The following is a 13,691-nucleotide window of genomic DNA, read 5'->3' as shown; positions in this document are numbered from 1 at the left end:
ATTTTTTACCATGTAATTGTAAATTTACATGTAAATGACTAACATATTAACACAGAAAATTAGGCAGTGTGTATTCTATATCAGGAGTGCGCTTTCCTTATATGATCATATTATGTGTTATTATATGTTGTTTGTTGAAAGTAATAAATAAATAAATATTATTCATTCACAGGCCTTTTTCACATAAGACATTTTGACGTATCACAGTAGGAAAAGCACAGGTGTAAATAATTAAATTAATGATAGGTGAACTCTGTAATGGCTTTCTGGGACACTTAATACAAAGCCCTCATAATGCTGTTAGTAACACGTTTGCTTTTTCACCTGTGTGACAACTCAATCAAGAAAATTGGCCTTAATTAACAACTGAAATATTCGATAATTACTCCCTGCAGTCAATCAGCATCAACACAGTCCACAGATCACTGACCTGAGCGAGTTTGAACGATCAAGCCGAATGTTTCCACCAGCTATTCTCATAAGAGGTTTGTTATAGTATTACCACAATACTCTGAGTTTCTGATAGTTAAAAGTAAAAGCAGCACTTGTCTGGTGAGCTGATAAGCCAGCTACTTCTTTCAAAAACTGTCACAAATCACATAAAGAGACATGAAGTGCAGGTTTCCTGAGGTCACTGAGGTTCCTAACTGCAGCTGCGAAAAATTTTGTGAAAGTATTACCCTCCATCTGAGAAATAAATCACAGGTTTTTTGGGGGTAATCCATCTTATACAAATCCTTAAAACTCCTGTATCCCTCAGACACGGCTTTGGTCAATGCTGTCCACCAAGGCCGCAGCACGTCCTCTAAACATCACAATCCTGATAAAAAAAAATAGAACAGAGGCTTTTAGGCGTTCAAGGATTTAGTCACACTGGACATTGGGGGAATCTATTATCATGTTTCTCCCTTGAAGAAAAATTTTAATACTTAATTTCTACTGAGTTTTAACAGCTTTTCTTGCTGAAAAATAATGCACTGCACTCGATTCACACAGGATTAACCTTAACCCCTAGCCCACAATTAATTAATGATCAGATTAAGTCTCTAGATCTAGAGATGTGGCAGACCGAAATAAACTTGATGACAAGGAGAGAGGGAGAGAGAAACAGAGAGAGAGACTGCCAGAGGGTCAGAGGGTTCATGTTGTTCAGACTGCATGAGGAGGAAGCAGCAAAGTGGAAACTCCTCTCCGCTGATTATCTCATTGCACTACAACAGTCATAGGAATTTGATGCTCATGAACACACACAAAAAAAGCATCAGCCGTATGAATCAATCTGGATAACTTTGTTTCCAAACATGCCTCATCGCAGGATAAAAATTCCTCGAGTTTCTTTGTCCTCAGACTGGTAGACACAGATCGACACAAGCTGCCTTAATTCAAATGACGATATTCTGCAAATACTACGAACTTTAGCCATTAGAGGCGTTGTAGCAACAGTTGCTAGGAAGCTGCTAAACAACAGAAACAGCTACAGTTACTAGCTGCACACACTTGGACATTTCAGCTTATCTGAAAAGGCAAACCCTATAACTTTGTGTCTTTTTAATTCTCTTCAAAGTTTTATAATTGTCTTTTTTTTTATCCTTTATTTTTTTGCATCTGTTTTTTGATCTCCCACTCGCCCCTCTTCAGACTAGTAACCTGTACATCTAGGTCATTACAGCGTGACCTACTTCCAGCTTCCTGGCTTTATGTAACAGTTCAGAGAATCGTTACATAATCACAGGAGAGGAGGCCTGCTTGCCATGTGTCCTCTCATCATAAAGAGAAAGCGGCGGCACAATGAAAAACACGGCATGGTTTTGAACGCACCCAGACAGAAAATGGCCTCAAATGAGCATAATGGCTTCTGGAGTGCAAGGCTATTAAGGAGAGGAGGACATGTGTGGGCAAGATTTATAAGAAAAATAAAGTTTGGACTTTCATTTAGGTGCTTTCTTCTTTTTGTTCCCCCTCTCATGTTTGTGGAGCAAAGGGTCAGAAAGCCTCCCTGCAAATTCAGGCCAAGCAAGTAAGTTGTGGCGAACGTTATCCCTCACAGTGTTCAGATGAGTGTAGGACAGAGCTGGGGCATAAATTGTTTTCATCAGCACTAAATAATGATTTACTGTTCATCAAACCATGTTTAAAAATGGTGTCAAAAACAAATTCTTAGTTCGATTTGTTTGTCTGTTTGGTAAAACGGATTGAGGAAAAATTGATTTTTCTGGAAAGAATCACATAATTTTGGTACTTGAGATTTAGTGTTCAGAGGACAGCAGGTCAGCCAAACACGTGTCCACAAACAAAGATAGAATTCAGCATAAATGGAGAATAACGTTTCCAACAATAAACTCTAATGACTAATAAATAGTTGCTGGTGTAAATGTAGCAATTTCTTTCCTGGAAATGAATCTGGAAGTCCATAATAAACACAACTAATTGTATTAACACTACATGGTCATTTCCAGGAAAGTTTCAAAAAAATGTTTTGGGAAATAACAGATCTTCAAACTAAAGCTTTACCAAGATTGGATGAGGATAGGAGGTTACAGGATAATTTACAGTATATAATATATATTACTTATATTTACTATATATAAAAGTAAATCTGGCATGCAACTCCACCTGCTGGGGATTAAACTGAAAAAAAAACTGCCAGGTTACACTGCATGATTTACGATTAAGCAAATCTAGCCAAAAGGCAAATACAAAGGCTTGTGACATCCAGTACAAGCAAAATAACTCAGTGAACATTATTTACCTAAACAACCACAGAACCCAGCCTCTGCACTGCTTAATAACTCAGGTTTATGCACTTATGTGTTCTACAGCGTATTGTTTTTTACTTTTGGAAACTGTTGTTTTTTTCATGTTCAATCAAATGTTTGAATATAAGTTCTGTTTTGTTCACTGGTTGTTTCATGACCTGAATTCATCCATGGAAGCATGTGAGGCATTAGCTGCCATCCCACCATGTAAACCTGTTTTGTTTTTACAGGTGGGCTAATTCTCCCCACTCCTAGTACGGTCAAGACCCACTGTAGAAAAAAAGGTAATAAGAACCCATTTGTTAGTTGAGCCAATAGTCAGTTTTACCATAATCTCTGACCCAATTTCAAGGATTTAGATAAATTCAGGGGTCTTATCGATGGCACAATCTTGTGGAACAGCAGATGGTGGGACAAGGAAGCCTAGAACATTCTTCAAAACTGATATCTAAGGTGATACGGTGTGCAGTGAGGAGGGTTTGGCTAAATGTAAACAAGGTCAGGAAGAGTCTGTGGTTAAATTACTTGTCTGATATTGATTATTAAACCACACCATAACAACACAGTTGTATGAGCCTGGTGAAAAAGTCTTCTCCTGTTGGAGACGTTCTGTAGATTCAACATGATAACAACTGTTATGTGACTAGTGCTAGTAGATCTGATGACCTCGCTGATATAATTGATCCATTCAAGCTACCAGAAAAACAAGATTGCTATCAACTAGCAGCGAAGACCGTCAACCAAGCTGCTATTAGGTCAGCATACAGCAAAAGCAGATGAATTATGAGCTGAGAAACATCCAACTCTGCTCTTTTAGCAGCTTTGAGGCAGAAAAACTAGTTAACTTCTCTATAAAAATAATAAAGAATGTTGATCAGAAATGGAAACAGGTGACTAGAAAAAGATTAATAACACACTGGGGGGGAAAAGTGCACCAAAGAACCTCAGCAGTATTTCCAGAACTATATTAAAAATAGTTGGGTTTTTTTTTTTTAGTCAAATCTAATTTAAAAGAAAGAAGAGAAGAGGAGGAGCAGCCTGGAAGCACCCTGTTGAACACAAATAAATGTGTTTTTTCTTTAACCAAAACCACAGTTACGCCATGGAGCCTGTTTATCATGCCAGGAATTTGCCTTCCAGATCAAAACGATGAATGTAGTAACTCAACACAAATCACAATTTTATTTTCACATGCACCTCAGCTGACTCCTTTCAGCCTGGTGAGTTTATGAAGTTTGGTCTTCCCTGGCATAAACATTGACTACTTTCTGTCTTTTATGAAACTAACCAGGATTTATGGAAAGTGTTTGAAGCCAATTTCTAAAACCATTTACCAAACACCAGGAAGCTTTGATTAACTTATGTATACTTTTAATTAGTCGTTACGCAGTCATCTGGTTAACCTTTTAACCTAATGACGCATTAAAGACGGTTCAGTTGTTTTCCTTCATGCCACACAGTAACCTTGATGCTCACGATATTAATACATAACATTGTGATCATATTAGCTAGCTGTTCCCCTTCTTACCTCATTTTCCTCTCTCATGCCGTCTATGAGCTCCATCACCTTAATGAAGTGGTGGCAGCGATGGGAATGATCAACAACATGGGTAGGAAGCACTTTGTGCTGCCAGTGTCTCCATTCCCACAAAGACAGCTCCCTGGATCGGGGCCCATTTTTGGAAGCTTCCTCCTGTAGGACATCAGAGAAAGGATTTAGTAAAATAGTAACATTATATTCAGTCCAGTAATGAATGGCACAGAGGCAGGAATACAGCAGGGCACAGATTCCATTTCTCCTGACTTTTTCCACATGTAATTTTCCAACCTCGGGTGTTCCTCTGCAGGAGATTTTGCTAACTGAGATCATGGCAAATTCAGTGGCTGTCTCCATGCATTGCTATAAACTGGAACCAGTGGAGAACTGTCTTAATATTTAATATAGAAAGGGTGCAAACAAACTCAAATAATAATAAATAAATAAATAAATAAATAAATAATAATAATAATAATAATAATAATAAAAATAATAACATTTTCAGTCAGTTTTTTCGCAAAAACATCATGGTGTCAGTTTGAAAGTTCACTACTTCAATTGTGTTTATTAATTTCAATCCGATAACATGTAGTTCATTCAAAGATATTATAGTCTAAGGTGAGGTATGCTACAGAGCATGTTGCTTGACTAACTAAATTCTTATCAAGGCAAAACATCTCTTTATATGTTGTATATATAGTATATTTTCTAAAGACTTTGAGGCAAACAGTGTCTGTGTATACTGAAGACAAAAAAATAATTTTATAATTTCATTTTTAAGTATTCTATAAACATTCTATAAAACATAGTATGAAGGATGTCATTGTACGGAGGGGTATTAAAATGAGCTCACAACAGCTTTATCTTCATTCACAATGCCCTTGATACTTTTCAGACGTTCAACAAAAAAAACAAAGAAAAAAGCAGTCCAAAATAAAGGCAGAAAGAAAGAAAACCTGAGGTGGCAGATCGGCGGGTATGGACACAAAGTGTGACTGCTTCAGGGTTGGTTGAGCTTCATCTTCCTTCAGCCTCATGGTGGACGCCCACAGGGAATATTCTGTACTGCTCAGAAACCCGTCTGACGTTGCACTGCCCTGCATAACTAACACAGTGGACACATGCAAACTCAGAAACCCATGTCCAGGTTCTTTTCTCCATCTTCATTTTAAATAACCAAAATATACTCCTGCTTAGCCCCTTACTCAGGTTTTGAGGGTGGATGAGCGAGGCCCTTCCCTCAGAGCGGGACCGTCGACCCCTGACAGACCGCCTGCTGCTCTCCCGGTGGTCAAACTGGCCACAGGTAATGTACATCTTATGCAGGTTGGGGTTCACCCCCTCTGGCAGCATGCGGGGACTGTTGGGGTACATGTGGAACCCGCTTCTGTTGCCAGTGATGGACTTGTACACACTGCGCTTGTTGCTCTGGCTCTGGTTGTAGGTCTGAGGGAATCAAAAGTTAAAATGACCATTAAGGTAGTTTGAATGGTGCACCAAACTTTTAATTTGAGGGTCACACTCACCCTCTCCTCGCGTCCCTCAGCCAAGATGACAACAATGCGTCCCTGCCGTTTACGTCCAGTACGTCCCATTCGCTGCACGAGGCGGATAGGATTCTTCTGTGCATCGAAGCAAACAATGAGGTCCACCTCTCCGATATCCAGCCCCTCTTCCCCCACACAGGTCGACACCAGTGTATTAAATCCTCCCTGACGGAACCTGTGCACCACCTAAAACACAAATGACAACAGAAACAAAGCCATCGTAAAAGCATTTTAATCTTTCCATCTTATGTTGTCATCCTAAACACGTCTATTTTTAGTATGTGAAGTGTGTACAGCAACCGTAAGGACACAATGTACATGCACATGTAAGCGCCTTTCCTGCATTATTTACTCAGAGGAAAAGGCACAGACTGTATGCAGAGAGAAACCAGAAACTACCCACACTAGGCACCCAGCAGAGAAATCAACAGACCGGCAGACAGACATTTTTCTTTTCTTTTTTATTTATTTTTTAAAATCGGTTTACTTATATAGTACCACACTTCTAGATTTAAACGAGACCTGTCAAACTCAAAAATGATCTTATTCACAATAAGGTGAACCGTACCACCGTAGTATGCTTTTATCTTACTACATATTACTAAAATTACCAAAACTCTGTCCTTTGTTTAAAAACCAAAAAATCAGGCAGATGGTCTCTACCTCCAGCTGCTCCTTTTGGGTGAAGCCTTTGACCCCCTTCCCAGCTGAGGCTTGGCCCATAAATGTCATGACCCTGATCAGCGGAGCATGGCGGTTCAACATGGCTGCGATCTCCTGTACGCTTTCACGGAACGACGAAAAGATCATCACGCGCGTGCTTACTTCCCGAGGACCTGAACCTGGCCATTGGTGAGACAGGGAAAAAACAGACTGATTACAAATTACTTCAGTAACCAAGAGCCAATTTCTTACAGCACTTTAACATTGAGTACGCCTCTTTGATTCAGATTCTGGAATGCTTTGTTCTGTGATCCTCTCCAAATTGAATATGCTCTGATTGATCAAACACTTTGTTCAAATTTTATTTTGGTTTTCACTTCCAAGTTTAGGATCAAGGTATTAACTCCAACAGACTGAATTACATTTACAAAAAATGCTGTATTGTGGATCTTCTCACTGCTTTTGCTTTCTCAGAAAGACTCGGGTTTACATATAACTGAGGATTTGAAGTATTGTATGGACACTGTGGTGCCATATATTAATCAGGAATTTTAGAGAAGCCACAAGACAAAACTCCAACATTGCATCTTTAATGTCAGCAGAAGAACATGATTAATCTAATCTAAACACAATGCTGTATGCTTTGTCTTTGCTGTAGTTAGAACATGAAAAGAATTATACATACAGCTTTTACTCAGAACAATATTTCCACATATGAGTCACAGCATAGCGCTGCTATAATAAGTAAATCACCATTATTGTCTGCAGAGCTCTCAGCCCACTGTGCAAAGTGCTGCAGCACCACCCCCTCCAGTTTCTCCAGTTTCGGGTGACTGTAAATGAAGGGCTCATCTGGACCTAAAAATATAAATCACACAGGATTTTATCAAAGTGTCTCATCCAATAATAAAGGGTCAGGGATCTGGCTGATTTTGTGTTCAGGTACCAGCAGATGGCTTCACAAACATTGCTTCCATCTCATGGTAGAGGTCCATGAAGGTGGGAGTCCTCTGCAACTCATTCCTCGCCCTGGACATCTCTGGAGCAAAAAGCACATGGAGAGTTTCTTATATCAGAAGTTTTACAAAGCATACACTGTATATTATTGGGTACGCATACAACCTGTGGCCAGGAAGAAAAACCTTTGGTGGAAATCTGTTAAAGTGCAAGAAATAAGCCAATAGGTGAAGTGTCTGACCTCTTGATCCATCCACGATTCCCTGGATGTAAAAAAAGAGCGATCGGAGGCCCATCTGCATCAGCAGCTCATAGCCATGGTACAAACTGATGCAAAGGGCAAAGTCGCCCTCCAGCATTCCCTGCTGTGGACCCTGTAGAATGCAAGAGGTTATATGTCTATGAGATCACTGGTAAGAATTTGATTCAAAGGCTTTGAATGAGTGAAATATTCAGGTAAGGAGTTTTCTGTGTATCAGTTACAATAGCATCCTTTATCCTGCTTCTATTGTATTTAAAAATACATTAAAGCATGATTTTCATTTGCAAGTAAGATGTTATATTCTAAAATGATATCATCTGATGCATTTCCACTAAATACAAAAACTTCAATGCTTCCTTAGGTAGCCACGCTTATCAGGAAAATCAAAACTTAAAACTCTAAAATCCATTAATTTTAATTCAACTAAAAGATAATGCTCTAAAGACTTGAAAGAAAATAACATACAAGGCCAATTATCTAGAGAGGTTATATTTATATTATACACATTTGAGCTGGCAATGTTTTTTTTTTACTAGCCGTTAGGAAGTTAAAACAAAAGTAAAAGGTTGTATACATTTATTATATCTAACCGCCTATATTATTTATCAATGTTATCTAAGCATTTATATTTTTCACTCGTCTGATAAATTTTTACTATATTTTGTCATTTTCTAGGCTCCATACATCTTTAAACTGAGTGCCAGTGATTGTGAGATGCTGTGTATCATATCATGTAAAGCTGTATAGCGCACAGTAGCATCCAATCATTCACACAGCAGAGTCCATGCCTTGATGTATGGTGGTGGGTTTTTGCGAAACTGGTCCCTGGCGAGGATGATCTGGTATTTGGTGAGAGTCTTCAGGTCCTTGTGTGCCATCACCCGGTTCTGGACCAGACGAGACATGAATTTCTCAAGCACCTGTCAGGAAGTGTAAGGAACATATATATAAATATACTGTGGGTCATCAATAATAGGCCATTTCCTGCTTTAGGGGGTAATGCATCAGACTGAAAGCTAAGACCCTGCTGCATAAGGCTGGAAAGTGCATCCGCACACACACACACACAAACACACACACATCCCCTCTGTGACCACTTTGAGTCACACAGGTGTTCCTTTATTGGTAAACAAACCTGCACAGACTGAATAGGAGTCTTACTTCAACAAGAGACACAATCACACTGTAATGTGCTTGATTCTTTCTTTCTTTCTTTCCTCTCCCTGTCCTCATTTCCTAATAATGGAAGGAGAGATGGAGGCAGTTTGTCAAACAGACAATTTTAACAATATCTATTCATCCTCACGACGGCAGATAATGGGAGGCTGGGTCATTACAATTTCAATTTCAGATGTGTGGAACAACTGCTCTGAAAATTGGCCAGAATAAAAGGCCGCCCTGAAAGAAGAAGTGGGCAGACACTCTCACATTTGTAAGTGCTGATTGTCTTATGAAATGGACACAAACCTCAATTATGGTACGATGTACAAAGTAGGCCAAACAGAGGAGGAGGAGGAGGAGGAGGAGCAAAAGAAGAAGACAACAGTAACAACAACAACAACATAGGGCTATACTGTTTATATATTTATCATATAATTTAATATTTTTGTAATATTTCAAAATAAAATGTCAGTTAATTTACACTATTTTAAAACATTTTGACAGTGATCACTGCATAACAGTATATTTAAATCTAAACATAAAATATATTCTAAAATACTTTGAAACATATTTTTTTCTCACCGATTAATTTCCAAGCAGTTTTCAAACATCACAATCAACAAAATAAGAGACGAACATGCCCAAAAACAAACACATGTAGCTGTAGTTATCCAAGCATCTGTTGATCTTGAAACACATCCTTTATATTAAAACACCTTCACAATCACCACTGGAACAAAAAGTGGCAATAATCAATACTACGACAGAAAAGAGAAACCATTTTAAATGATGCTTCCTTCTTGAAGTGTTATTTCTGCTAACCCTCAGCCTTTTTCTCCGAGGTGAAATGCGAGTCTACTTCAAAGAGCTTACAGAGACAAAAACGAAGGGTTAAATGACAACCATTAATTCCACTGACCTTTCAGAAAACATCAACAGCTATATCACCTAGCCCTAAATGCTCTTTCATGAGAGTGTGAGGAGGCCAGTCCATCTGGTTAGGTCTTTCCTTCATTACACATGATACGGTTTAAATCTGAAGGCAGATCACTTAACAGGTGTTTGCCAGAGGAGAGGAGGTTTATTGAGAAACTGAGGAACCAACTGTGGCTTAAGAAACTCTACTTTACAGAAATGATGTTGTTATTCAAAATTTTGCAGGGTTTTTATTTTCATTAATGCATTGTGCAGTAGAGTGAGATTTCAAGAGTTTGCTAATTTAATAAAGGAACAGACAACAGAGGATTATTTGATTAGAGGATGATTTGATTAGAGGATTATTTTTTATTTTTTATTACATTTCTAATATTAATTCATCTGCTACTGTGAAGGCTTCAAACACAGAGAAATTGTTAACTTAAGACCAAGTGCGATAGTGAGTAATACTTTCAGTGTGTAGGTAAATGTACACAATAGGCATGTAAAGCATGTGTAATTCTATGTGAACTGCATGTTTCGTTTTTTCTTTCTCTCTCTTTATCTACATTTTCATTTTATTGTGTAGTTTATATTATATTTACTTTATATTTTTGTATTCTTTCACATACCGTAGAATACCACATGGTAACAGCTCCGTTACAATTTAATTCAGTCATAGTTGTGACAGATGAAGGAAATGATGGACCACTGACGGGAGGAGATGGATGGAGATTAAATTGCGTAGTGAAGGTGTCATGTAGTTCTGGGTACAGAAAAAGACAGACCAGATGGGCCAGAAAATACTGTAGGCTTCTACATAAATGGCTACAGAAGAAGACCAGAAAAAGAAGGGTTAATTTTTGGTTATGTTTGACAAGGATGGCTGAGGGGGAAAAATGATGTCTGTCAACACCCCTAAGGTGCGATTCAAACCTGTAGCATAACAAGCACATGCAGCTCAACCTGCCATGTGACAACAACAACCCTGGCAGCAGAATTAGGATCTCAGTTCATATTTACAAACACGGAGTCACATTTGTGTCTGTTCCACATATTTCACAGCCTCTTCATCGCTGACTCAGAGTAATAATTGACATCCACTGCAAAATGATGAGTAGAATATAAAGTAGCTAAATTGAAGTCATAATGATTTCAATGTGCTTAATGTCATAAAGTAAATGTTTATCCCATTTTCACAAACTTTTTAGCCTCAAGTAATGTGGTTAATTCATCGTCCATCTAACACTTTTGTTCAGAGCTATTTGATGGATTTCCATGAAATTTGGAGAAGAAATTCCTGTTCTCAAGAGCATATCTTTTTCTTTTTTTTTTTAATTTCCACTTGTCCAACAACACTATAGCTCATGACAGGATTAAAGCTACAATATTAGGCATTTGACAAAGCCAGCTTCACACGTTAACATGTATGCATTTGCCTATAATCTAAACTAGCTAATTTTTGTCTGATCGATCTATCCCAACTCACATAGGGTGAGCAAGTCGCTGGTCTATTACATGTACAGAAACAACCATTCACACTCACAATTGCCTCTGCAAGGCAATTTATAGTCACCTAACCTAACTCATCCTACATTATCCAATATGTTAATGTGTTATAAGTTTTATAGCCTCCATAATCTTTAGCACTTAGTCGTGTTAAATAGCCTTGTTGTCACACAAAATTTCTGACAATTCTGAAGCAATTAAAACTGATACTCTCATGGACTCTTCTGTAGTGTGTCCATCATGCTGCATATGCACGTCTGTGAGGTTGTGCATGAACAACAACACTGAGTGAAAGGACCACAAGCTGGTTACAAGGCACAATCCCCCCCTCCTCTAGTTAATTGACAGGTGGAGCACAGTGTGGGAATGTGTATGCAGCGGTCAAGGCCAGATTATGAGATTACACAGAACCAGATTAGTGAGGTCGCTGTTTTTGTCTGGTTGGAATTTGGAGTGAAATGACAAAATGTGCAGAGAGAAAACTGTGTGGTAGTTCAGCTATAATTTCAGTGCAATGTGCTTGTTTACTACACTTTTATAAAAATTGATTTATGCATGTCAATTAAATGTATCACATCAGGAGGCATATTAATATACTTCGTCTTTGTTTACCAGAACTGTCAGGACCAGTTTGTCTGTAATTGTATTTATTAATTTGTTTACTTGCTTATTTTTCTATTTGTTGATTAATGCAGAGGATCACCAATGAAACAGAAAAAGCACCAAGTGTAAATTCAGTCGTTGCTGTTGCTTTGCTGTTGAATGCCACATGGCATGCTGGAGAGAAATGTGTGATATTGGGGCTGTGGGCCTCTCCTTCACAGTTAAGGATAACAGGAGTGAGTGTGTCTGAGCGGTACAGCAGCACTAAAACATATGTATGTAAAACCTGTCACGTTTAAGATCAAATAGATCGAAACTGTTAAACATTTTACAAGTGTAGTATCAACCACACACTTCACACCTACTGCTTAAATCTTGCATGCAGTGATAATAAGAAGATACGTCATTACAAAAATAGTACAATATACTTTTTAATTTTAGCCACCTCTATCTGCACTGTATAAGAACAGGTCACATGGCACAGGAAATTTTTTTAATTAATTTGAAGCAGAAACTGTGATAATAATGGTAATGATAAAAATAAAAATAAAAATTTAATGCTTAAGGTAGCAACAATAAGGTGAGTTATGTTGTGGGTTGGGAATTAAACAAAATCAGTGTATGGCTCTCATAAAAAAGAGGAGAGGAGAAGAGAGGAGAGGAGAGGAGAAGAGAGGAGAGGAGGAGAGGACGTGGGCCAAATGACAACATCATCGACGGGAGCCTCACTGAGCATGCTCAGCAGAGGCCAACAGCTGATTGGTTGAAGGGCATAGAGCTAAGTGACGTAGGGAATCAGTGAAAAAGCCAGTTGGCAGGCAGCTATTAATAACAGAAACTACACTAAGCTGAACTCACTCTTGTATGTCAACAATGCAAAGGACATATTGGTGTGTGCGTGTGTATTTATGTGTGCGCATTGTAAAGCTTGCCTTGCCATCATTGAAACTAATGAGGGAGAACAAGTATAAGGAGGTTGCCTTGCTAAAATAAAGTGTGGAAACCTCAAAAAGCTTAATCATGTGATAAAACTCTGTTACTATTATTATTATTATTATTATTATTATATCTACTATCATTACTATTATTATGAACACTAATGTTGCTGCGAGGGTGCTGTTGTAAATCAAAATGTAATCACTGTCCAGTTGTGTGGATTTACAAGGAACAGACATAAGGACAAAGACAACCCCTGTAGGGGTGTGGGTGGATAGATACAGGGGGCCTGTAGACTATTGTCAAATGTGTGTGTTTCAGTGTATGTGTGTTTGTGTTTGCATGTTTGTATGTGTGCATTTACATAGAGACTCCTTCACAGACTATAGGAGATTATATAACAGCCTCTCTACGTGCATGTTGAAGGGTGCAACATGGTGGAATGCTGTTGCAGTGACACAGATCAGAGGAAATCCTGCCTAGTCTGTCCAATAGCACACAAGTTCAAGTTTGTTTATTATCCTCAGCCTGGGAAGTTTTTTTTATTTATCATCATCCATATTAAAAGACTATTTAGATAATGATGTACTAATGCAAATCACAAATGGGATAATTATTTAAAATGCCTTATAGTCCCTCTTTTTCAGGTCTTTAATGCTTATTTTGTATTTTACAGCATTTTACAATGAGTCTGTATTCTATCTCCTTTTACATTTACAAAGGCAGCCATGGCTGTCACGCAGATAAATGTATATGCGCACACACTCCTGATTCCCTCCCCGCCACCTCCTACCACTGTGTGTCCTGTTGTAAGACATTCATCAATTTCTTAAAGGGTCAGGGTG

The 13,691-nt window shown here is 38.3% G+C and overlaps 1 protein-coding gene across 1 annotated transcript in view; it reads right to left on the bottom strand.

Moving 5' to 3' along the window:
* fancm (FA complementation group M) overlaps positions 1-13,691 on the bottom strand; it is a 39,491-nt gene that overhangs the window by 10,179 nt on the left and 15,621 nt on the right. The window contains exons 5-13 of the mRNA XM_023399531.1: positions 8,511-8,642; positions 7,702-7,834; positions 7,450-7,542; positions 7,257-7,361; positions 6,504-6,682; positions 5,820-6,026; positions 5,499-5,739; positions 5,250-5,398; positions 4,285-4,449 (exon numbers count right to left, since the gene is read on the bottom strand). Coding sequence (XP_023255299.1) covers positions 4,285-4,449; positions 5,250-5,398; positions 5,499-5,739; positions 5,820-6,026; positions 6,504-6,682; positions 7,257-7,361; positions 7,450-7,542; positions 7,702-7,834; positions 8,511-8,642 — 1,404 coding nt within the window. The remainder of the gene's footprint in view (positions 1-4,284; positions 4,450-5,249; positions 5,399-5,498; positions 5,740-5,819; positions 6,027-6,503; positions 6,683-7,256; positions 7,362-7,449; positions 7,543-7,701; positions 7,835-8,510; positions 8,643-13,691) is intronic.

The sequence above is a fragment of the Seriola lalandi genome, unplaced genomic scaffold (assembly GCF_002814215.2).
Source record: "Seriola lalandi dorsalis isolate HSWRI2012SDOR001 ecotype SW California unplaced genomic scaffold, Sedor1 jcf7180002052042, whole genome shotgun sequence".
NCBI lineage: Eukaryota > Metazoa > Chordata > Actinopteri > Carangiformes > Carangidae > Seriola > Seriola lalandi.
Note: the sequence above shows the minus strand (reverse complement) of the source record. Positions and strands in the feature narration are given on the sequence as shown.